Source organism: Adiantum capillus-veneris, chromosome 20 (genome assembly GCF_014529385.1).
Source record: "Adiantum capillus-veneris isolate H3 chromosome 20, ASM1452938v2, whole genome shotgun sequence".
NCBI lineage: Eukaryota > Viridiplantae > Streptophyta > Polypodiopsida > Polypodiales > Pteridaceae > Adiantum > Adiantum capillus-veneris.
In genome coordinates this window covers 96,528,767-96,554,974 of record NC_140950.1, presented here as the reverse complement: position 1 = coordinate 96,554,974, position 26,208 = coordinate 96,528,767, and the positions used below count along the sequence as shown (strand labels likewise).

At 45.3% G+C, this 26,208-nt stretch overlaps 1 protein-coding gene across 2 annotated transcripts; it reads left to right on the top strand.

The window, feature by feature from the left end:
• On the top strand, window positions 1-25,690 carry LOC147432947 (uncharacterized). Of its 2 annotated transcripts, XM_086492694.1 has the most exons (5): window positions 2-552; window positions 810-896; window positions 1,946-2,852; window positions 2,933-3,329; window positions 25,256-25,690. In XM_086492694.1, exons 1-4 carry the CDS (start codon window positions 250-252, stop codon window positions 3,253-3,255), a joined length of 1,620 nt encoding a protein of 539 aa, XP_086348820.1. In that variant the 5' UTR covers window positions 2-249; the 3' UTR covers window positions 3,256-3,329; window positions 25,256-25,690. The 2 variants fall into 2 exon arrangements, with proteins under 2 accessions (XP_086348822.1, XP_086348820.1); XM_086492696.1 differs by lacking the exon at window positions 810-896 and having other exon boundaries at window positions 1-552.
• The last annotated feature ends 518 nt before the right edge of the window (window positions 25,691-26,208 follow it).

The following is a 26,208-nucleotide window of genomic DNA, read 5'->3' as shown; positions in this document are numbered from 1 at the left end:
GGAAGAGAGAAAGTGTGTGTGTGTGTGTGTGTGTTGCCTTAGAAAGGCGCACATTCACCCAGCTTGCGTTTCGTCGAACAGGAAATCTGCTTACATCCTCGAAATTCCTTTGCAGTGCAGGTGAAGCTGCCCACGCTTGTTAGGGAATCCATGTCAATTGGCAAGAAAGGGCCGTTTGCTGATCCAAGACAATAAAACCCTTCATGCGCGTTGCCCTCTTTAGCGACTCATCCTCATGAAAGGCACATCATGGGCTCGGAGATAATTGTCCTCAGCTCCGACGATGAAGACGATGATTGGCTGGCTGTAAAATTCAAGCGCAGCAAGATTCCACGATTAGACGCCGAGGTAATGGTCATAGACAAGACACCCAGCATCGAGGCCAAAACTCCTGAGGAAAACAATTCAGATTGCTCAAAAGTGGCACAAGGAAAGCTTCCGGAGCAGGATGATTGCGTTGTTTTAAGCTCTGATCCAGAGAATACTGTGCAACTTCCAGATTTCCAGGCAAATGATGCTGATGATCTTGTGGTAGTCGGAGAGCGCGGTTCTGTAAGCTTTTTTGTCGCCAAATATGTCCAGCACTATTGTTTGTATATAGCACCTTGTAATCAGTGTGCTTCTTGTGATGTCTGCAAAGCTACATACATATATAAGTACGGAGTGGTTTTGCATTTAGAAGCTTGCATTCAATGTGCTTCTTTTCATGTTTGCAAAGTTACATACGTATATCAGCACAGAGTAGGTCATAGCTGGTGGTTTTGCAGGGTTTGTCATTTGTGACTTTTTGACCGATTTTCTGTTCCCAGGTCGCTTGCAGAGATTTTCCACATGCTAGACATCTTTGTGTAAAGTTTCCTTATGCAAACACCCCTCATGAAAAGCATTGTGAACAGGTATGTGTGAGAGAGAGAGAGAAAGAAAGAAGAAAGAAGAAAGAAAGAAAGAAGAAAGAAAGAAAGAAAGAAGAAAGAAAGAAAGAAAGATTTTCAACGTCTATGTCAGGCCGAAATCGGCCTATGAGACAAATCAAATGTACATGGTGTGTATGTCATCCGTCTATCGGAAAGACAAATGAAACAAAACTGATACAAAACTGAACTGAATGTAGGTAGTGGAGTATCTGAGGAGGGATGGAGCTCTATCTCTAGGGGGTATATGCATGTCTATATGCTCAAGGTAGTACAATCATGAGAATGCATCAAGCTATCTAGCTCCATCCTGTACTAATGGGGGGATGTAAGATGTGGTACATGGGCGGGTCTGGTGCCAAGGCTACCCGGATGAAAGCTGTCGGGTCGGCCCTCATCTGAGCCACTCGCTCCTCAGTGGCACGGCGCTCCCGGGCTCGGATCTCCTCGATCTGTCGGTGGTGGGAGCTCGCGCCCCTGTAGCCTGTGACTCGTGGTCGTCGTCTAGCTCGGCTCACCTCCGCCTGTGGGAGTGTCACTCCCCTCTGAGTGTCTGGTGAGGGAGGGCGGCAATCCTCTGAAAGAAGTCTGTGAGCTGCGACTGTCTCCCCTCTGTCTGTGTAGCTGTGTGTGGCTGTAGTAGTGTGTCCCGATGGCTCTGTAACTCTAGTAAGAAACGTCCGAGCTGTCTCTGATCTCGAGAGTCCATGATCTCTCGGAGAGTGGGCTGTCCTCTGAATAAGGCCTCATACCTGCCTCTGATCTCAGTGTATGCTCTGCATCTACATACAAAGTGCTCCTCACTCTCCACCTCCTCTGTGCAGGCTCTGCAGACTCGCTCCTCCCTGGGAACACCAGTATGTCTCCCGATCTCAATCTCTAACCTGTGTGAAGCCACTCTCAGCTGACCAATCGCCACCCGTGAGCTATGTAGAGAGAGAGAGAGAGAGAGAGAGAGAGAGAGAGAGAGAGAGAGAGAGAGAGAGAGAGAGAGAGAGAGAGAGAGAGAGAGAGAGAGAAGAGTTGTCATGCAGTGCCATTGCTATGTATGTGACATCATAGCACCTTGCTTGCATTGGGGCCATGGAAGACAAAGCAGTGATCATTGTCATGCTATTGACAAAGATGATAAATGGAGAAAACTGCGGACTCAGGCCCGGTTTCGATTGTCGAAGCTATCTTCAAGACCACAAGTCACTGCTCAACGTGAGCAGAGTACCCAACCTCAGCTGAGAATGTATACACAACCTCCATTAAGAGTAACTTTAACGACAGGTCTTAAAGGATCCACCTATCCTGCGAATACAAATGCAAATTCGGCTTCTTTCCACCAAAGGATATCCAGCTTGAGTGATGTGTCTGCCAACTGGCAACCCTATTTTCCCTCAAGCCAAAGCACCATGCCAGTGAATGGTTCTTTCAATTCTCATTGTGTGGGAAACTTCCACAATTCTTTCATTACGACAGTAAATAGGGGGAGAGTTTTTACTGAGCACAGAAGTCCTATTGTGAATGTGGCGACAGCAACAGTGACATCCCCTGTCTCACAACCGGGGAGCCATCAGCAACGTTTAATTTCAATCCACGCACCACTTATGAACACACCAAACGGAACCCACAGACAGGCAACGATGAGTACCTCTATTCCTGCCCCACAGCAAGGAGCCCATCTTCCAAATTTTGTAAATGCACCAACACATCCCTATCAAGATCAAAGGACTGGATCATTCTCAGCAGTGCCTTATGATTATGTTCAAAATATATGCACGAGCACAGAAAGGACCTCAGCAAGACCTCCTACCCCTCCTCTTAGCAATTTCAACAAAGATTTGACAACCTTACAAAGCTACCTTATGGAAGGAATTTCAGGGGAACCTCAGAGTCAGTCAAACACATCGCATGAGTCAAACGTGAATGATACAGGACGTTTGCAGAGCTCAGGTGGGTTGATTACTGACACAATTTGAATTTTTCCCTTTGTGAGCCATTTCCAGTTTCTAAATTTTCTGATTTTTTTTTAGGTGATAGTGTGCTGCAAGGACAATTTACAATGGCACACCATGGACCTATGGAACCTTTATACAGTCCCTTTGAGCCTTCTGAAGTGAGAGCATCTGACAACACAGGGGCGAACTTACCTGCAGTTCAAACAGAAAATATATCACAACAGATAGACAATGAGGATAGGAACACACCTTTGGATGGTGCTAGAAGCAAGAAGGTTACAGAACAGCCTATTATTGTTGGAGGCGAAACTGATAACTCTTCATTATTGGATCATATTTTAGCAGGTTTTGATGATGAGTTTTGGACGCTGCTGGAGCCTACATATCCTGGTTTCTGAAGTGCATTAACCTGCTATAGACTTACGGGTTTATTTCTGGTTTGCCTGTGGGTGCCTGTAGTTTCAGTGTTCAGGTGGGTAATCTTAATCGTCTCAATTTATCAATCTACTGAATAGGCATTTTCTTTTTTCTGTTGGATTTGCAATTTTTCTGACATACCAAACAAGTACGCATAAAATCATCCACATGCTTCTTGAGTTGAGGCCAATAGTAATAACTCTCAACTGCCGTGAGTGTCTTTTTTTCATATCATTTCATGTGCGTAAAGGCTGTTTCTTTTCCTAGTTATTTTTGCATTCAAGGGGTAGTATATTAAGTTTAAGAAACAGAAAGATTGAAAGGCGTAATTATAGTCAAGTTGATTGCCTTTGCTTGCTGCACTGGTTATGGTCTTTTTGAGAGCCAAGAGCCCTTGAGCTTCAAGGCCCAAAACCTCCCATAAGAACAGCTTCTCACGTACTGCTTTCAAGCAAGAAATATGCTTTATGACCACCTTCTACAGGTTTTGAACTTCTTCTTAGTACACAAATCTTGGTAGCTATCCCTCATGCTTGGATTTTGCTAGGGCACACTAGTAGTCTGCTCTCCTTTGTTTTAGTTTGTCAGGGCACTTTTCATCCTCTTTGGGTGGGCTTTTTTTTCCCATGGTTTTTGAGTTTGTGCGTAGTTTTGCTTGCTTCTTTGGGCCGTGCCGAAAGCTACACAGAATAATCTCTTGCGGCTCCAATGCTCCAACTTTGTCTATGATCTCGGGTCCACCTTCTTGAAGAATCTCCATTGAGAAATATCCCTGAAACCACTTCAAACACAAAACCATAAACATATCCGTTCCTTGTCGAGTGACTGAAAAAAAACCATTCTTCCTAAATGACTGCACGAAATGCAGATGAACAATGTGACGGAGTGTCAAGCCGTTCACCAAACACAAGCCAAAAGTGAGATCTAAACTTGACCTTTTGACCTAAAACTGTCAATTGTGGCAAACCACAACGGAAATGCCAATGCTTGATGGACAATCGTGCTTGTGCTTTTGCTGTGAGTGTCTCATGCCAAGTAATTAACATGCAAAATCAATCGACATGACCTATAATGGTGAAACATTGGGAAGTCCTTTGTATGCAAACTCTTTATCTTTTCTAGAGTGATATGCATACATCCATGCTCATCCGTGAGTGAATCATGTGCATCGTGCAATATGGAGTTCCTATGAGAAGGTAACACATAAAGACGGTGACAAATAGACAAGAGACCGTCACGAACGAGAAACTCGAACAATGCGTAACGATTAATCATGAGAAGAAAAAATACTTTCTGAGTTGGTTCTTTGGACCTTGACTTGAGAGCCAAGATCGGTCCTGTGTGACTGATCGTATTTGCAATGAGGTTAGTTGTATTAGAAACACAATCACCCAAACCACCAAATTGCTCACAAGACTGGAACCATCTAGCTTGATGGTCACCCCAAGGTGTACTCGGTATAGACTTGCGCAACTCGAAGGCTTGATGATCCTTACAAACAATCACAGTTCTATCATGCAAAAAATTTGTGTCGTGCTTCGGAGAAAGTATGACAGAAAGAGATCCCTTTTCATGCAATGACTCGTGCTTTTCTAGACGTGGGAATGTGTACAGAGAGAGACTATGATATTGCGTTTTTTATCCTCTTTCAAAACATGAGAGCGAGAGATTAGCGGCAAAGATGGAATGTTCTTGTTACAGCGAAGAACCCCGGGAGGTGCTCCAACTGTGAGAGAGAGAGTGTTTTCTTTCCAATCAATGTGTGAATTGTAACTTTAAACCACTTGATACCAAAAATCAAATCACATTTTTTGAGAGAAGAAACCACAAATCTATGACGAAAACCGACATTTTGAACTAACACTGTCACATCAGGACATTCACGCATGAAAGAAGAGTGCATGCCAGGAGTAAATCCAGAGATCACAATGGGATCTATGGGAAGAGCTTTTAAATGTGCGCTCTTCACGAGAGTCACTAATCACATCATGCATGCTATCCGAATCAAACAAGATTACAATGTGTTGATTATTCACATGACCATAACACTGCATGAGAGACTGACCTACATGATCATGAGAAACTTTGGACATATTAGTGTTCTCACTGAGTGCATTAACAGATGATGTGGATTCTATGGGTTCGTAGGTGCTTTCTTAGGACAAACTCGTTTAATGTGACCTTTAGTGTGACATTCAAAACATCTTTTTTCTTTTGCATACACGGCTCGTTCTTCAAAATTTTCGTATCTCCTAAGATTCCTTGAGCAGATTTTTCATCAGGCATCAACTTACAGGTTTTTTGAGTTTTAGCCTTTTCTTTATCATCATTGTGAGAATTGTGTGCTCTAGGTGTAGAAGAAGATTGAGAAGAAAAATTACCGTCATGCTTACCAGTGGTCTTACCGGTCGGTTGATTCTGAGAAGTACTCGACTTGTTCTCCTTTGGCTTACCTTTGTTGTGCTTCATCTCTTGTGCCGGAGCAATTCTGACGGCGTCATTGTAGTCCGTAGGGCTAAAAACTTGCACATTGAACTTGATGTACTCGTCTAACCCGAAAAGGAAAGATCCTTTCGTTGGGCATCCGGTTTGCGCAATTGGACGCCAATCTGCAAAATATGGTTAGAAAAAGACATAACAAGAGTGCCATTTTGCCTAAGACCGCGCCGGAAGTCGCCCTAGCTAAAAGAGAGGGGTACGCCTTCCTCGGCATGCTTGAGATGCAGCCAACTGTGACTCCTGCCAAGCTTGATACCAATTAATGGCATCACCTGCTAGGTACATGGCAACAATGAGCACTTTACTTGCTTGTTTTCTTGTTAGTCTCAAAGTAAGCATTAAATTGATGCAACCAAGAATGAATCAGAGAAGCATGCATCTTTGTCTTTCTGTTCCTGGGAACTCTCTCTCTTTCTACTTTCATTATTAGAAGGCTATTGGATTCTTTGAGACAAGAGCTCATCAGTGGGGTAAGTCAAATTGCCCGAGTGTATGGCAAAACCCCGTTATGCATGACATTTCAATTCTTGAATAGAATTTGACTTTTGTTCCAAGCAGTAGTCTCGGATCTCTTTAAGAAGTCTGCAACAAAACCGCTCAATCTGCTCCTTAAACAAGATCTTCATAAATAAAGAGGTTGGTAGAAAAGAGTTCCAAAATCTCTCGCAATAAGCGTCCAAAGAATTTCCCTTGGTCATCTGAAGATGATTCCAAGCGGCTCGTATGTCTCGTTCGTACTCTCGAGTCAGCCAAGAAGAACTAAAGAGCCTTTCGAATTTCAGTCATTTAACTGTGCTTTCTTTCTCAGTAAAAGTGTGGACCATCATGTTCGAGCATTTCCCTTGAAGAAAGAGGTAGCTCTCCGAATCTTGGATGCTGTGAGTAATGCCCTCCAGAGAAAGCTATGTCAAACTCTTGTATGAAGGAAAGCCCTTGAAGCATCTCGGAATCCAGAAAAAGTGTCAAACTTAATTGACTGTCCACCTTCTTTAAATTCTCTAACTTTCTTGCTTTTATCTTCGAGGAAGTCATACTGGTTGGCTCTGTAGAAGTACTTCTTTTCAAGAGTGCTTATCCATGTCTTTCTGCGAGTACAGGTTCTACTTTTCTACACTCGTCTGTCTTTTCGGCTTTCCTCCCTACCTGAGAGGAGAAGCAACGGCCACACGCCATCTCGAGTAAATCTTATCAATCGGGTAGTTCTTCAGGTGTTTCGGTAATCTCGGGTCTCTGGAGTACTTAATCAATCTGTTCATATGCCAATCTGTAGTTGACATTGTACTCCGTTTTGGCAAACTTATCCCGAAAAAAAAAAAGCCCAAATCTTCATTCTTTTCTTCAGTTCCCGTGCTGAATCTTTAACTTTGCCTCCCACCGAGAGATGTCATCTCTGTCAGATTCTCCACAAGAACCCATGTGTAATCTTGGATTCTGTATGGCTTTATGCCTTGTAAGACAGAGCGATGAAGACGGGAGCACGCCCGATGCGTGATGTATGAAGGGTGGGAGTGGCTGATAAGTCCGAGGTCGGGGCATGAGGATTCTTTCCCAAAAGCTGTGTGCTCTGCAAAAAGGATCGGATCCTCCGTAGAAGAAGAATCTTTCTTTGCTCTGATACTACTGTAACAAACTTGGACACTCCAAGTCAAGATTCTGCCGCGACATAGCAGAGATTCACTTCAAAACAATTCACAATTCACACTTGAGTCTACACGGCCCGCCGTAGTTCCGTGCCTAGAGATATTGGCCCCAAAGACTGGCGCCTCTTTCGGTATTTCTTTTTGTATTAATTTGTGTTCAAAGTACAAGAGAGTGGGTAGATGCTCACTCCCAAAAGCCTTGCTAAATCAGCCAGCGTAACAACAGATTTCCGTACGGTAGGCCACGTCAGCACTTTCGCGTTTTGCGTCGCAAAATCTAGAGATCCGTACATAGTTTGTACAACTTGTTGGCGCATGGTGTGGGGGTCCGTATTGCTGCTACGTGTCCAAGTGTGTCCAAGGCCATGCCACGTCACCCATTTGTGACATGGTACCTCCTTCGGCTTCAGAAAGTACGAGTGTCACATGACATATCCAACCCTATGTGTCCGTGGACAAGCTACACCATAACAAGGTTTCGGTCAGTCCAATCAGTCTAGATTAGAAGTGATCTGGCACTTTTTGTGAGTCTATTCGTAGACCGTGCATTCCCATTCACTTAGTATAGATGCATATCCTCTGGTTGCACACAGCATGATCATCAGTATCTCCATCAGAATCCATTAGAATCAGTTAGGGGATTTTTCCAGTGCATTTAGCCTATTTTACCTATTTTTGACATTTTTCACTTATTAATTTAAGTGATTTTCCAACAAAAGTAGGTAGGGCAATTTGGGTAAGAAAATATATAAGCAAACCAAGGTTAGCCCTAAACAGCAGATGAGCAGGCTTCGGCGACAGGTTCCCTCTCTCTCAGCAAGACTCCCCATGCCTTGGCGTTTTTCAGCCTAGCGTTTCCACTCCCCAGCAGCCTGGCGTTTTTGGTCTCAAGCATCATTGCCAGAAGCTCCAGTCCCTAGCGTTTCTGCAACAAGGCCATTATCGCCAGTAGATTTACAAGCCTAGCGTTTTTGCAAGTGCTACCGCAGTAGAGTTCTTTGTCTAGCGTTTTTGGTCCATGTCAGCGTAGCTTCAGTTTCAGCTTTTGTGCCATTGCAGAAGGTGATTTTCAGCCCCTTATCATAGCCATTTCAGCCCCGACACATGCTGCAGATTTTCAGCCTTAAAGACAGCAGATACCAGCGTTTTTCCTAGCGTTTTCCAGCATGGCAGAATTCAGCCATCAGCGTTTTTGGACAGGAGATAGAAGAAATTAGATTTCAGCCCTTAGGTCAGTGTCGCCATTCCCGTCGTCGTCACCAACATAGCCTCGAGTTGCATCAGTCCATGCATCAACATTGTACCACTTTGTGCAATCATAAGTGGACCACTCTCGCCGACGAGAGTGGGGCCTTCGGAGGAGGGTTTTACGACGTCTCTGGTGTCATATCTCTCTTCTCTCTCTCTCTCAGTCTCATACACTTGCACGCATAGTATCCACTCACTTTGTTCGTGATCATAGCACTCTCCATTAAGAACGGAAGGCTCTCCCTTCCATAAGAACTAAAAGGAACCTTGAGCAAATATGGAACACTCATCTTGAGAAAGAACAACATTCATTCTGCTGCACCTTACATTGGTATCAGAGCTTTGGCAGTGTTCTGTATCACTTAAGGAAAGAACCACAAGAATCACAAGAATTTTTTTTGCTTGTTGCGGTCGCACGAACCCAAGTTCGCTTGGGCGTGTCGATTCCTAATCGTGTTTTTTGAAGAGTGACAGGAATCCCAAGAAAGAAGGGCTTGTCTAGCCTCCCCTTGTGTCTCTTTTCACTCATTGAGAGCGGACCGTGCACTTAGCGGCCGGCCAATCGACGTGAGGTGGGAAAAAGCAACCTTGGTGTGAGCGCAAGGCCGCCAAGGGGTGCGTGCGTGGAAAGGAGCAGAACTCGGGTGAAGAGAAGATCCTTCTCAAACACGGTTTGCAAGCGAAAGAAAACCTCAAGAACGTCAAGAACCTCAAGACCCTCAAGAACCTCAAGAACCCAAGACCCTCAAGAACCCAAGTTCCTTTGAACTTAAGAACCAAAGATCATAGTGCATGGTTGTCACCCGAAGCGGAATGGATACTTCGCATACAGGTGATGAGCATGAGAGAAGCGGCGAAGAGTTCTCCCCACCAAGAGATTTTTCCGACCCTCCCCCTTCGCCATCTACGCCACGAGTTGGACCAACTTCTATGGAGGCGATGGTCAAGTCGATGTTGGACATGACGGCACAACAAGAAACGAATCGAGTTGCGTTGGCACAACTAGCAAGCAAAGCAGAACAACAGGAAGCTAAGGACCGCGAGCAGGACGAAAGAAACGAAGAATTGCCGCACAACAAGAAGCAAATCGCATTGCTTTAGAACGCGAGCGCGACGAATGAAAAGAAAGAAAAGAACAAAGAAAGGAGGAAGCGGCAGCACGAAGCGCGGCCTTGGAGGCCGAGCGTGCCGCTCAAAGAGTAGCCTTGGAGATCGAGCGAGAGGCTCAAAGAGAACTACGCACTCAAGAGTTGATTTGACAAGTACTTGCCTCGAAGTCCGAACCAGCCAAAGATCGTGGGAGTTCCTCAAGTGGCGCAAGCCACGATGTGGATTCCCACCATCCAGTCACAGAGAAGTTGACTTTCAGTAAGTATGATGGTAAGATGGATGCTACGGTTATTCATTCTTGGTTGCATCAATTTAATGCTTATTTTGCGACAACTAAGAAGACAGGAAATAGCAAAGTTTTGACGGCAGCTATGTATCTTGCCGGTGATGCCATTAATTGGTACCACGCATGGCAAAGAGGCACAATTGGCTGCGCACCTAGAGAAAGCCGACGAACTCACGTTCCTTTCCTTCAATTGGGCCGATTTCCAAGACAAGCTCAAGGTGCGATTTATGCCACCTTAGTACCTCGCACGATTGAAGGACGATTGGCGCGCTCTCAAGCAAAATGGTATGCCGGTTATGTCTTTTTCTAATTGTGTTTTGTAGCTAGGTACCCAATTACGCAAGTCGGATGATGAACGCAAAGAGGCATTCCTTTATGGATTGGACGAGTATATCAAGTATGATGTCGAGGTGCTCGATCCAATCGATCTCAACAAGGCGGTAGCGATTGCTCTCGCACAGAAGATGAAGCACAACAAGGGAAAGCCTAACGAGAACAAGACTTCCACAAGTATCTCGCAGACTTCTTAGAACCCTCAGAATGGTAAGAATGGTAACTCTTCTAACCAATCTTCCAACAGTCTCTCAAAAAAGAATTCTTCCAATGAATCTAAGGGTAAGGCTAACACAATTGCTAAACCTAAGCTTACTCCATATGAAAAGGTAGCACAAGGAATTGTAGAAGGATACATCACGTCAGAAGAGCAAAGCACTTATTCTAAGGAAGGTCGTTGTTTTCGTTGTCACATTAAGGGTCACATAAAAAGAACATGTCCTAAGCTTGAATCGAATGAATCTAAAGAATCCACAGAACCCAATGCCTCTGTCAATGCAATTAATGATAACACGAGTGTGTCCCAAGTTTCTCATGACCCTCCCATTGATGATTCTCTCATTAAATGTTATGGTCATATGATGGGGCAGCGTTTTGTCATATTGTTTGACCCAGGTAGTACACATGATGTGATCAGTCCCTCTCTTGTTGAGAGAGCCCGCCTAGAAGTTAGTCAGAGATCTCTTATCGAGTCTCTGGCTTTGTTCCCGGTATGGACGCTCTCATCATGGAGGAGTGTCTTGATGTGTTTTTTGCTATTCAAAAAGGTGCCTTCACTAGAAGATTTGTTGTCTCTCCTCTCTCAGGATGTGATATGATTTTGGGCATTCGATGGTTTCGTGATGCTAACCCTCTCATTGATTGGGAGGCTAACACTTTCACTCTCAATGCAAAAAGTGAATCTCCCATTGTCATTCATGGAGAGGACATTGTTCATTCTCCATCTCTCATTGCTAATATGCAGGACAAGATTCAACGGATTCATGAGAAGGAGACTCTCTCAGTCTCTTTTTCTCCGAAGCATGACACACAGGATTTGCATGATTGTGAGCAGCATGATGATTTGATTGACAATGATCGGCATGATGATTTGGATGATAAAGACAAGCATGATGATTTGCATGATCAAGATGTGATTTCTGACAAGCATGATGATTTGCATGATCAAGATGAGATTTCTCACAAGCATGATGAGTTGCATGAAGAAGATGTGATTGTTCCCAAGGATGATGTGTTAGTTGATGCTTTTTCTAGCGAAGCTAACCTCGTTGCAGATTCGTCAATCACGAAGGATCGATTTTGGCTCTTGAGCCTAGGTCCAAATGTCACCAGCGTGTGACTACTATCTATCCTTTTTGTTGATTTCTTTCTTATTATCTATTTACTTTCACTTTTTGGAAACACCCCTCGGGAAATCTAACTGCCCTGCATTGCATAGCTAGTGTGGAACTGTCCAGAGGGAGTCCTGAGGGCAAGAGAGCACTAAGGTTGGACAAGGACTATGGTTAGCCAAGTGGGGTCATTGACTAGCCAAAGTGGAATCCTTTGCTACAGAGGCTACATTTCAGTTCTGGATGGGCCGCAGTGTACAAAGAGGGTCGGATGACCTAGAAAGATACAATGGCAGCATCTCCTAAAATTTAGGGAACTGCTATTTTGGGACCTGAAATGTGTTTACGTCATTACCTCCGGAATGACGAGGGGAACATTTTCTTACTCTACTATGAAGTCAACTGGGCAACCGGTTGGGATATTTTTAGACGGCAACCCCGAAACGGGAAAATGCTTATAAATGTGCCAAGTGGCACCTTCTGGTGCACTTGCCTCATGCAACAAGAAGTGGCGCTGAATTTAGGAGGGGGAAAGCCTCATTTTCAGATTTGTCACAGGTTAAGAGCTATGCTGCTATGTATTTTTGCAGGTTTAGGGTTTTGGCCCTAAACGGACCCTAATACCCCCAGGAGGTTCGGGGACGCAAGGGGACCGCTGTACAGGTGATCTGGCGTACTCTCAGGGCTGAAAACAGAGAATTCAGCGTGCTGCAGATTCTCGCCAGGTTTTGCAAAGTGCCCGTATGCGTCGGGAAAGTCATTTAATGCGTGGGAATACTGACCGTGAAGGGTTCTAGTACAATTATGCTGCCGAAATCAGGCCAGAACAGTCAAAATTCAGCCGAGGTTGTGCGGGGCAGCTTGGAAAGAACCACAGCGTTTATTCCCTCTTTTAAACAATAAAGAAATACCGAAAGGGCGCCTAAGTTAGGGGCCAATCTGGTGTCGGTCTTCTCATACAGGTGCATTCTAGCATCTGTATCCCATTCCCCTCTCTTGTGTCACTATAGCGCAGGTATAATAGACGACTAATAATGGGTGAAAGCTAAATCAAGGTTTAAAGTAAAGTCTACCGCCCTTTTTGGATTGAACAGGCCGGTTACACCAAAGAACCCTCACAGGAAGTATTATGTGTTCGCATGATTGATACGCACGCATTGTTCGAGTGTTTCATTCGTGATCGTTTCTTGTATTTTAGTCAGCGTCTTTATGTGATCCCTTTTCCTAGGCATGACATATTGTATGTTGAGCACGTTTCTCTCATGGATGAGCACGAACGTATGCAGATTTCTCATGAAAAGCTGAAAAGTATGTATGTAAGGAAGTCACATTCAATGTCTCTTCCTTGGCATGACACATTCGCAGAACAAGCACATGGAAGTATGAGCACCAAGCATGGGCATTTCCGTTGTGAATTGCCAAAGTTGATTGCTCTAGATTATAAGAGAAAGATTCGATCTCATTGTTTGCATATGTTTGATGACCGGTTTGTCACTCCGTCTGTATGTTCATCTACATTGCATACACAGTCTTTAGAGAAGACAAGCTTTCTTCCACTCACTTTACATGGAATGGGTATGTTCATGGTTTTGTGTTGGAAGTGATTTCAGGAATTTTCAACCATGGAGATTCTTGAAGAAGGAAGAAGCACGACTCTAGACGAAGTTGAAGCATCGAAGGACCCACAGAAGACTGTCACTTTCGGCGCGTCCCAAAGAAGCAAGCGTTGCAGAGCTTTATGAAGTTCAAGTACCGCACGACCCACACATTAGAGTGGGCCGGCGAAGAGTCCCTTCCAAGATTCCGGATGCTATTGGCAATCTCCCTTGACGCCATACAGTTCGGTACCCCGGTACCTCACTTTAAAAAGGAGGGGATGTTACGTGACACATCCAACCCTATGTGTCCGTGGACAAGCTACACCATAACAGGGTTTTAGTCAGTCGAGTCAGTCTAGATTAGAAGTGATCAGGTACTTATTGTGAGTCTATTCGTAGACCGTGCATGCCCAGTCACTTAGTATAGATGCATATCCTCTGGTTGCACACAGCATGATCATCAGTATTTCCATCAGAATCCATTAGAATCAGTTAGGGGATTTTTCCAGTGCATTTAGCCTATTTTACCTATTTTTGACATTTCACTTATTAAGTGACTTTCCAACAAAAGTAGGTAGGGCAATTTGGGTAAGAAAATATATAAGCAAACCAAGGTTAGCCCTAAACAGCAGATGAGCAAGGAGAACAGCAGGCTTCGGCGATAGGTTCCCTCTCTCTCAGCAAGACTCCCCATGCCTTGGCGTTTTTCAGCCTAGCGTTTCCACTCCCCAGCAGCCTGGCGTTTTTGGTCCCAAGCATCATCACCAGCAGCTCCAGTCCCTAGCGTTTCTGCAACAAGGCCATTATCGCCAACAGATTTACAAGCCTAGCGTTTTTGCAAGTGCTACCGCAGTAGAGTTCTTTGTCTAGCGTTTTTGGTCCATGTCAGCGTAGCTTCAGTTTCAGCTTTTGTGCCATTGCAGAAGGTGATTTTCAGCCCCTTATCATAGCCATTTCAGCCCCGACACATGCTGCAGATTTTCAGCCTTAAAGACAGCAGATACCAGCGTTTTTCCTAGCGTTTTCCAGCATGGCAGAATTCAGCCATCAGCGTTTTTGGACAGCAGATAGAAGAAATCAGATTTCAGCCTTAGGTCAGTGTCGCCATTCTCGTCGTCGTCACCGACATAGCCTCGAGTTGCATCAGTCCATGCATCAACATTGTACCACTTTGTGCAATCATAAGTAGACCACTCTCGCTGACGAGAGTGGGGCCTTCGGAGGAGGGTTTTACAACGTCTCTGGTGTCGTATCTCTCTTCTCTCTATCTCTCTGTCTCATACACTTGCACGCACAGTATCCACTCACTTTGTTCGTGATCATAGCACTCTCCATTAAGAACGGAAGGCTCTCCCTTCCATAAGAACTAAAAGGAACCTTGAGCAAATATGGAACACTCATCTTGAGAAAGAACAACATTCATTCCGCTGCACCTTACAACGAGGGCTTCCAATTGGCAACCTTCCCAGCCGTCTGTTGCAATCGAGGGAGTCTTCAGGAATATAGTGCAGCCATCTGACCCAGATCCAGTGCAACCGCCTTTGCCACCGTCGTTGCCCCCACCTTCCCTATTACCATCGCCACCAGGCTATAATAGCTGGAGCCCATATGGATACCCTTATTATCCGTATCCGGGATACGTGCCTAACCAACCCAAAGATTTTAAAGATGGTGGTACGACTGTCAAATTTTGTGTGAATTTTGAATTATTTATGAAGTGAATCTTTCTGTGTCGTGGCAGAATCTTGACTTGGAGTGTCCAAGTTTGTTACATACCACCTGAGGTATCAAAGGGGGTAACATGTAATTCAAAAATTGTTGAAAACTTTGCAACATTGGAAGATTCTGCTGAGGATGCCACGAAAGAATGTCGTGAAGCTCGTTGAGAAGAAACTGTAAATATTCTGCTGAATCCATGTCTTGGGTTCTTTATGGCTTATGTCCTGTAAGACAGCGTTGAAGACGAGAGCGCGCCCGATGTGCAATGAAGTAAGGGTGGGAGTGACTAATAAGTCCGGGTTTGCTCTGTCTGCTCTTTTGTAGGACTGGTATTCTTTTAGAAAAGCACACGCCTGTTGCTCTGATACCAGTGTCACAAGACGAGCACCACGTGCCAATACAAAAGAGCAGACTTTTAGCACTTAAATAACAATTGAACTGAGAGGGAGAGACGACACGCGACACGGAGTGGCGGAATTCCACCCCAGAGAGTATTGACCCAAACCTTGGCACCCCTATCGGTATTTCTTTATATTGCATCAACAGAGTACAAGCCGGTACTCCAGACTCTGCACCTTCTCTAGGAAGCATGCCAGAGAATGAGCCCATGGCCTCATATTTAAAGGTCCTAGGCCCCAAAAGCAGTTTACATGAAAAGTCTTCAAACTCAAAAGCTTCTAGTCCAAAAGCAATGCCAAAAAGCTGCGAGCGTAAATCATGGAATTCCGTACAATTCTGCCACGTCAGCAATGTCAGCACGTTTTACGAAAATTTGCCACACCAGCACTGTCAGCGTGAAACGTGCAAATCCGTACAATTCTGCCACGTCAGCTATCGGTGGAAAATCTGGGCTAAGTATTGGTGGTTCCTGCTTTATTTTAATTCCTTTATGTCACTGGGGCCCCATCCGATGGGGTCCCCATAAGTTGGTACGACTTCTTCTTCTGTTACTTGTTCTTCTTAGAGTTTAGGCCCCTCAGCTGTAATCTGAAGGTTGGCTTTGCTTTGACTTGATACGTCAGCAGTTTGTGACATTTTCCCACCTCATGTCAATTGGTGTGCCGCTAAGTGCAAGGTCCACTCTCAATGAGTGGAAAAGAGGAACGAGGGAAGGCTGGACAAGCCCTTCTTTCTTGGGTTACCTGCCACTCTTCAAAAACACAGATTAGGGATTGACACGCCCGAGTGGTCTTGGGTTATGTGCGACCACAACAAGATTTTTTTTTTCTGTGGTTCTTTGTTTCCTCTTTCCTTGAGTGATGATACTGAACACTGCCAAAGAGCTATGATACCATTGTAATGTGTAGCGGAAGTGAATGATGGTGTATGGTTCAGGATGAGTGATTAGTGAGTGCTCAAGGTTCCTTTAACTGACGGGAAGGGAGATCCTTCCTTGACTTAATGAGAGAATGTGCAATGACCAAAACAAAGAGAGTGGAAACTGTGAGTGCAAAGTGCATGAGAGTGCTAGAGAGAGTGAGAAGAGACGACACCAGATGGGGTCCCAAACCCCCCTCCAAGGGCCCCCCTCTCTATTGCTAGAGAGGTATTTGCTTTAGATTGCACGAGGTTTGGTACAATGCTTCTAGATGTGTGGTACTTGACGACGACAATGATTGTGACGATGACAACGACGATGTTGACATCGAGGTCGAGATCTTCGAGGCTAATGGCTGAAATCTGAAAACGCTAGGTCTATTGCTGGGATCGGGGTTGTACGACGAAGCTACTGGGCTGATCAGTCGTCGAGGGTGTCGTGTGTGGCTGAAAACTGCAAAACGCTGGTTGTCCTATGGGCTGAAAACAGAGACGCTGGCTGTTTCATGGCTGAAAACAGAAAACGCTGGCTCATTTGAATGCTTGTGGTCGTCACTGCGAGGGTTTGCTACCAGGTGGGTGCGGTACGGCGAGGTTAAGGGCTGAACTGAAAACGCTGATGTCTATGGCTGAAAGCGTTGGTTCTTGCCGCTGAGAAAACGCTAGAGGGGCTTGGTTCATGCGGGTCCTGCCTGGTATCACCGGGTCTTGCTCCTTTCTGTGTCTTCTGCTTCTACTGGCGCCGCCTCGCCTCCTTTTATAGGTGTAATTAGTTGGGTCGAGCAGCCATCAGTAAGGCCCCCACGATTTGGGAAATAATAAGTCACTTATTAATAAAATGACTTATAAGAGGTGTTTCACATGCAGTCGCGAAAATGGGTTCATGTGGTGGAAAATGCTCATGCTGGGTACTGGGTACTGATGCTAATGATCATGGTGTGTGCAATCAAAGGGCATGCAACTACTCTACGTGTCTGGACATGCACGGCCTGCGTACAGCTCATAAAGGTGCCAGAATACTTCCTAGGTTGCCTAAACCCTAGAAGGAAGAATAGCTTGTCCACATGCACATAGGGTTAGATGTGCATGTGACACTTGGTCTTTATGAGTCTATTGACTCGCTGTTCTACTACTTCCTTGAATTCATCCTCAAGGTATACCTTTTGAGCGGGAGTCTAGGGTGTAGTCGGCTTCTTCAAGACTGACTTCAGAGGTGAGCGGATGGCGAAACGCCATCTGGAATGCATCTTGTCAAGCTGATGCTTGGCCAAAAATTTCGCATACTGGGGATCCTTGGAACACTAAAGCTTTTGCTAGACACAAGCGTCAACGCGCTGTTGCTGCTGCATCTCCATCCTTTCATACTCAGTAGGTGGAGATGGCCCATATTGTTTCGAATATTCCAAAGATGGACAATGTCTGTTGGAATCTTTATTATTTTCTCCCGAGCCAGAGTGGTCGGGTGCCATAGTTTCCTCATGGCGGGATTCGTTGACTGAATCCATGTGTGCTGTGAGTAAAGGGATTGGATCCTTCGTAGAAGAAGAATCGATTGAGCTCTGGCGGGATTCGTTGACTGAATCCATGTGTGCTGTGAGTAAAGGGATTGGATCCTTTGTAGAAGAAGAATCAATTGAGCTCTGATACCACTATAATAGACTTGGACACTCTCCAAGTCGAGAATCTACCACAACACATGAGAGCAAATTGAAAGAACTGAACAAAACTGAGAAATCCTGTCTATTATCCGGTTAAATGTCACAGGAGCATTGGTTAAGCCAAAAGGCATCACCAAAAACTCAAATAACCCAAAAGTAGTTCGAAAGACTGTCTTGTAGACGTCTCCCGACGCGATTTGGATCTAATGATATCCACTCTTCAAGTCAATCCTGCTAAAGCACGAGGATCCCTGTAACCTGTCGAGTATATCATCGATCCTAGGAATCGGAAATTTGTTCTTGATGGTGATTTTGTTGAGAGCTATATAATCAATGCACATCCTCGAAGATCCGTCTTTCTTCAAAACCAACAACACTGGAGAGCAATACGGTGAAGTACTAGGTTGGACAAGACCCTTTTCCAAGAGGTCTTTCACTTGGTTCTAATCTCTTCATTCTGTGCTCGGCTCACACGGTAAGGTGGCCGGTTCGGTGGTGTGCTTCCAGGTATCAGATCAATGGTATGATCTTTAGGACGAGCATGTTGTAACTCTCCTGGTAGGCCCTCTGAGAAGCAATCGGCGTGAGAGTGGAGAAAATCTTGGCGTTCTTTATCAAGTTTAGACATATTTGTCCTATCCTTAGCATTCAATTCTTTCATAAAGATCGAGTAAACAAACAGGCTGGATTTCATTAATTTTGAAATGGCCGAAGCCGATACAATAGGGACAGACTCGCCCTTCAGTTTTATATCAAGTACAATTGTTTTGCCCTTTTCTGTAGTCAAAGTCGCTTTTCTTGCCTGATAATCGACCACGGTGTTGTTCTTGTGGTACCAAGGAATCCCTAAGAGAACATCACAACCCTCCAAAGGCATTATGAAGAAGTCCTCATGCCCCAATTACCCCTGACAATGCAACTGAAGTTTGCCAACGACAGGTGTAATGGCTACGTCCCTGCCAGGTGTCGCTAGAACTGCCTCTGCAAGTGGTCCCATCCGATCGGGAGTAATCTTGAGCCGCGCCGCCAATTCCGGTGAAATGAAGTTGGCCTTGGCTCCTCCGTCAAAGAAAATCAGGGCCTCTTGATCTTTCACTTTGCCCCAAGCTCGGCAAAGTTCTGTACTCTCATCCATGGTGTTGGGATTGGTACCCACACAATCTGGAACCAGTCTTGTTTTCATCTTGCCTTTTCGTCCACGTTCCTCAGCTGCTCTCGAACTCTCAGGCCTGTCGTCGTCCTTATCATTTTGTTCTTTCTGTGCCTTTTTAGGGCACTTCGCGGAGATGTGTCCCTGTTCCCCGTATCCAAAGCACTTCCCCTCTTTGATGAATCGAGGTCGCTCCTGAGGAGTAAGCTTGGGTCGTGCATCCTTTTTCTCTGGGTTGCTCTTTTTCTTTCTACTTTCATTCCCAGAAGTCTGTTCGGCTCGTTGTGTCATGTTCTCATCTGTGGGGTAAGTCGGACTGCCAGAGTGAATGGCAAAGCCCCGCTTCGCATGACCCATCAACTCCTGAATAGAAGCTGACTTCTGCTCAAAGCAGTGATCTCGGATCTCTGTAGGTAGACCCAAGGTGAACCGCTCAATCTGTTCTCTGAACGTGATCTTCTTGAATGAAGAGGCGGGTAGAAAAGAGCTCCAGAATCTTTCACAATAAGCATTGATTGTATCTTTCTTGGTCATCCGAAGATGGTTCCAAGCAGCTCGTATATCTCGTTCATATTCTTGCGTCAACCAAGAAGAAATAAAAAGCTTTTTGAATTTCAGCCATTTAACTGGCGCAGTCTTGTTTAAAAGAAGCGTCGACCACCAAGTACGAGCATTCCCCTTAAGGTAAGAGGTAGCTTTCCGAATCTTGGAGTGCTCTGAATAGCGTCCTCCGGCGAAAGCAATGTCAAACTGTTGTATAAAAGACAAAGCCTTCGAAGCATCTGAGTATCTTGAAAAAGTATCAAACTTGATCGAGTGGCCACCTTCTTTAAACTCTCGGACTTTCTTGCTTTTATCTTCGAGAAAGTCATACTGGTTGGCTTTGTAAAAGTTCTTCTTGTTCGCATAGAAGTTTCCATCATCAGAATCGGAGCTGTCTGTAGACGAGTCCTCAGTAGAATTGTCAGGCTCTAGGCGAGATTTAGCCTTCTTTGCCTTTTTCTTGCCCTTTCCGAAGCTTTGTTTCTTGCTTCGCTTTTTATCTTTTCTGTCTTCTTCGCTTAAATCAGAAGAGCTAGAAGAACTGTTAGAAGAAGAAGAAGAAGAAGAAGAAGAAGAAGAAGAAAAAGAAGAAGAAGAAGAACCGGGTACTCCTTCAAATCGAACACGCTTCTTCTGTTTCTTTGCCTTATCAAAAGTCGATTGACGACCCAAATATCCCGAGAAGTCAGTGCTTTTCTTCTGCTTTTTGCCGTGCTTTTTGGCTTTCTTTTGCGTGTCAAAAAGCTGAGCAATCCGTGCATCAACCACCTCTTGTAATTCCTTCTCTGAATACTGTTTGTGATCAGAAGGTTTCTTGAGAGCGGGTTTTAGTGGTGGTGTAGTGGTTTTCTGCCACTTTGCATGCACTTCCTGAAAAGAAGTCTCGCTCATATATTTTGCCAATTTCGGATCCTTCGCAAAACTGAGCATCATCTTTGTTGCATCGCCGATCAATTGACGACGCTTCATCTCTCTTTGCTCCGCCTGAGTAGGCCGAGACGGGCCATACTCTCTGTCAGAATCTTCGTTGTGATCCCTGCCCGCATCTGCAGATGCAGAGGGAGTCGATTGATCCTTGCGTGAAGCCATAGGTGCCGTGGAAAAAAAATTGGGGATCGGATTTTCCGTAGAAGAGAAATCGGCCGTGCTCTGATACCACTGTAACAGACTTGGACACTCCAAGTCAAGAATCAATCGCGACAGCACCAAATAACCACTTCAAACAATTCACAGATCACAATAGATTTGCACTGGCCCGGCGGAGTTCTGTGCCTAGAGATATTGGCCCCAAAGACTGGCGCCCCTTTCAGTATTTCTTTTTGTATTAATCAGTTCAAAGTACAAGAGAGTGGGTCGGGATTCACTCTCAGACTCTGCGTCCAGATGCTCTGAGAAGTGAATGCCCAAACCACTTATTTAAAGTTACAAGGGATGCCCAAAAGCAAAGCCCCAAAAGCTTCTAAATCAAAAGCTAAAAGCTTCTCTCTCTCAAACCCTCTGTGGGCTTTTTTAAAAAATAAATCAATTGGACTCTCTCTCTCTCTCTCTCTCTCTCTCTCTCTCTCTCTCTCTCTCTCTCTCTCTCTCTCTCTCTCTCTCTCTCTCTCTCTCTCTCTCTCTCTCTCTGCCCAATTGCGTAGCCCAAAAAGCAATTTTTGCAGCACAAAATCCGTCGCAATTTCAGGGATTTCCGTATGCTAGCCCACGTGGCAGATTTTTTAGGATTTCAGACAATTAGGGTTTCAGCCAGAAGTTAGGGTTTCCAGAAATTAGGGTTTCTGTAAAATTAGGGTTTCTGGCAGAAATTAGGGTTTGCAGAATTTTTAGGGTTTTTGCCGTCGGTAGCCACGTCATCACTTTGTGACAGGTACTGGTACCGAACTCCATGCACGCCATAAGATGGTCTCGGATGAAGTTCCTTCTAGATGATGTACTCCACGACGACTTTTGAGAGTGAGGCTCCCCCGGGTTGTCACGAGGACGTGGCAACTGCTTACCTTAGTTGTTGGTTTCTTTCTGATGAGTTTTATGTATGAAGGTCGCATTAAGTCATTTCTATCTGTGTTACGACCTTTCTTGCGGGTACATGCGAAGATAAAAGGGTGCCAACAACATAAGATCATCACTGGCATGTATATATGGCATGCAATCGAGGACGTTTGCGATTTCAAGAGGGGGTATGTCACGAGGACGCGGCAACTGCTAACCTTAGTTGTTGGTTGCTTTCCGATGATTTTTGTTTAATTTTTGGGACCTTCTTTTTGAAGTTGCAAATGGCCGGACATTGTATGGCAAGTGTGAAACGGGCGACGACTGAGAATTTCACCCGCAGACAGGAAGGCCTTGTCTCCACGAGTTGGTCGGGCCGATCGGCACTGGAATCCGAGCAGTAAAAGTATGTCTAGACTCAGTTCAAAGTCATTCAGGCCCCCTCGTTACACTTATAAGTCGGTGGGTACTAGGAAATTAACACAAAAGAGGCATAGTGGACACTTGGCAGCACCACAAGCCTCAGAAGGTCAAACACTACCACATTAGTTGAAAATTGGCGCAAAATTCAGCTGAAGGTTGCCTCTCTCTCTCTCTCTCTCTCAGTGTAACTTATAGTGTGTGTATAAGTAGTTGCTGCAGGTTGAAGCTTTAATGGAAAGCTTGCCTTCTCCCTTGCACTACGTAGCGAGATGATTTCGCTTTCGTGCACACCTCTTCCCTTTTGGATATAGAATCGTGATGCCCCACTCGAGGGCTACTCATCTGTATGTACAATTGTGTGGGTTCATGCATGATTGCCGAGGCAAGAGCCTCTTGCACATGTATTGGATAATCTAGTTGCTAATCCCCCGTAGGTACACTTGAATTCGGAGAGATTCACGCGAGAAATCTCGTCCGATTCAAACGGCAAGTAGCCTTACAAGTGCGGCAGTTCGAGGGCTTGCTACGGATGCGACCGGCTCGCGAAACGGACCCCAAAACAGGAAAATACAGCCTGCTGTGTATTTTTGCAGGTTTAGGGTTTGGCTCTAAACGGTCCCTAATACCCTTAGGAGGTCCGGGGACGCGAGTAGATCGCTGTGCGCGTGATCTGGCGCATTTTCAAGGCAGAAAGGGGTTGCAGGTCCTGTGATGAACAAACAAGGGTGATGGATATTACCCCGTGTGCTATGTTTTCTTAGGCTTCTCTTTGCTTTGAGGTAGCTGCTCCAACATGACCTTGATACAGACAGAGCAAATATGCATGTGGGAAGAAGACTTAAAAGTTGGTTCAGCACCACATTGGGACACCCCATTGCTTGGGCATAGTTGCTTGGTGGCATGGTGCTGAAACGGGCATAGTTGCTGCCTGTTTCTTCAATAGAAGGTCAAGCAAGCCATGAGGTCGCTAACACAACACACCCGGTTCATGTCTTTGACATGTGCTATGTGCATGATCATTTAGCATCTACACATCCATAGGAGCCCTTCTTTTGCTTGTAGTTGAGTAGCTCGACTCTAATCTTGCGCCTAGTGTCACTGCTAGGCTCAAGGCGCTCCAATGCAAGCCGCCATCCTTTGCTCTCCTCCTTGTCGGTCTCTTGACGCCTTCCCTGAAACTCAGGGTCAAGCACATGAACTGCCGCATGAAGTGGAGAGTAGTATCCATTCCACCTCGACTCACACAAGCCATGAATCTCCGCATACTGAACAGGGTCAAGCACAAGCTTCTCAAGTGCCTTTATCATCCGATCCATGGCTTCGTAGACTTTGCCAATGCATGGCTGCAAGCCATCCACAACTCGAAGTAGGTGTAGAATAGGCTTGACCATGGCGTCAAGAGTCTTCACCTCCTCCCACCAAGCGGGGTCGTTGGCCCATTCTCGGCATTTCAATCCTGTTGCTGATGTAGACTCCGGTATGGCTTGGAACTCATCACTGAGAAAGAGGCCCCTTAAGGCTCCACCACATGTAGACAAGCGGCATCATGATGCGAAGCCTCTCCAATGAAGGTGGCACATAAGAGGAGCCATATTCCCCTGTTTTTGTAACCATGGTTCGAAAGTATGGAGACCTATCCACACAAAATAGAGCATGTTGTGTTAGTATGGAGAGTCGAGAGTCGAGAACCCATAATGAATGCTAAATGGGAGATTGCAATGTGCATGTGCCAAGGGAAACTCACCGCAAAGCATGGAAGGCAATGTGGTCGTGGAAGAAGAATCTGGCAACCGACCTATCCACCTCTTCCTTCAATTTAGGATTCCAATTTTCGTTGAGGGTGCTTTGGCGATGCGCAATGGAAGAGGACGGTGTAGATGCATTTGTCTTGAACGCTTGAGAGATGTCGTCAAGGTTGGCTTCCCTTTGCTCTCGCGGTGTCGCCGTGGCGGAGGGATCAACGGCAACAAAACGGCCCCTCTTGGCCGCTTCCACGACCTCATACACCGTGAGCTTCTCAAGAAGATCCAACCTCTTCTCGGGAGTTACTCGAGGGCAAAACTTCACCTTGTGACCGGATTCATGAAGAAGATGGGCTCGCACTTTGTTTGCACCACCCGTTCTCTTGTACGGGCATAGCTTGCATGTCCATGGTCTTGCACGGCCACCTTTGCCACGCGTGCTAGAGTCGACTTCATCCCACCACGACCATGTTTGCACGGCGGTCCTCCTTCTGGGAGAGCCGGCTTGAGAAGTGGAGTTGGCTTGAGATGACATGATGGTGGAGAGAGAGTAGAGCTTAGAAGTTAGAGGAGTTAGAGGAGCTAATAGCTTAGAAGTTAGAGGAGAGCTTGTGTGGAGAGAGAGTAGAGGAGAGCTTCAAAGTCGAGAGGGTAGAAGAGGGAGAGAGTGGAGACTCAAGGGTAGAGTGTAGAAGGCTTAGAAGCCTCTAGAAGGTAGACTGTACGGCGTAGAGTCGTAGAGTGACGTAGACTCCGAGTAGAGAGGAGAGCTTGAGGGAAGATGAGGTCCAAGGGGGCTTTTATAGCCTCCCAAGGCCTCCCCCCCCCAAAAAAAAAAATATGGTCGTTGGCTGCAACTGATCGTTTTAAATGATCATTTTTTCCAAATTTCGAAAATTTTTGGGCTCTTGTTTTTTTCCGTTCCCGGCTGTCCCCGGCCGTTCCGACCGTCCGTGGTCCGTTCCCTGTCGTCCCCGGTCCGGTTGCCTGCGACCCCGCCGACCGGCCAAAATTCCGTCCGTCCTGGTCCGTCCCCGGCCGTTGTCGGGCGTCCCCCGGCTCTAGGGCCCGTCCCATGTAACTATGCATTTAGCATCCATAAATTCATCTTTATTTTGTACTGAAACCTGTTGGATGGCCTTTCAGACATAGCAAAACTTCCTGCTTCGATGTTCATGGTTACTATGCTCATGGGAGATAAAAAAAGTGATCAACTAGAGGGTGTTCAGACAATTGAAGCTTGCACTGAGCACATGGGTTATGTTGAGCTCTTTTTTACAAATAACATGATATGCATTATATATCAGATATCTTCATGCATGACACCAAGTTTCATTTCTCGCAATCATCTGAAACATGTCATCTTAGTGGTTAATTTTTGTTCCTGTTTTGCAGGCAAGCTGGTGGAGTTGAGTTGATTCCTAGTTGCCCTTCTTTAAGCCTTCTCCAATATATTTAATTTACAACAGACTGGCTGGAGATATGTTTCTCAATTTACTCCTGCTAAAGTCACTTTCAGAAAATTGTGTTTTTTGCTGTACATACACACATCCCCATTTTGTGGTTTTTTTGAGCAGATGTACCTAAATATTTTTGCTGCTGTAGAGAATTGTCTTGTGAAGCGAAGCGACATTTTTCTATGTATTGCTTTTGCATGGCGCCAGCACTGTTGCAGCCCCTTGGATAGGGGCCTTGCAGTTGATCCCACAATAGCGAAGCTATTGTAGCCTTGATTGCCAGTGTGCGTTCAAGGCGCGCTCACAAAAAAAAAAGGCTATATTATAGTTATTGGAACTGTTTGTGCTAATTTGAAAAAGGAATTTCTGCTGATGTGTTTGCGCACACCTTCGTCAAATTGTCATCGTTTTGATGAGCGACCTCTAAGAATTCTGTAAGCAAGTAGGAATTGTGTGTACCCATCTTACTGTCTCTTGCACGGGAGCCTTAATTTTGTGCAAGGAGTAGACCAAGGAATCTACAAATTGCAGGTCTTTCATGGTCAGAAAAGTTTGGCTTTGTTTGGAATATATTGATAGGAAGCTTACTGTTGTCGCATTGCGAAGGGTTGTGCTCCATTATATTAGGTAATCCATGGCTGCACTAGTTGATTTCACTTCGGCTCCCGAAGTGTTGGGAAAGTTGGGAGTGTGTATGGTGGTGGTGTCTGGTCACTCTTGACATTTTTTTGCAATTTGTTCAAGGGACTTCATTTGAGTCCCCCTCCCTCTTCGTATATCCCATCTTTCTCCTCTTAAAACTTACCCCCTCTTGTGTGGGGTTTTCTAAGAAGATTAAGTATATGCAAGAATGGCGAGTGCTCATTTGCAATGCCTAGATTTCTTCAGGGT

Bases quoted from the DNA above. Each gene is read 5' to 3' on its own strand.
- LOC147432947 (XM_086492694.1), top strand. From the start codon at position 250: ATGGGCTCGGAGATAATTGTCCTCAGCTCCGACGATGAAGACGATGAT. The intron at 897-1,945 runs GTATGTGTGAGA...GTTGTCATGCAG, and splicing joins ATGAAAAGCATTGTGAACAG to TGCCATTGCTATGTATGTGA. The intron at 2,853-2,932 runs GTGGGTTGATTA...ATTTTTTTTTAG, and splicing joins AGGACGTTTGCAGAGCTCAG to GTGATAGTGTGCTGCAAGGA.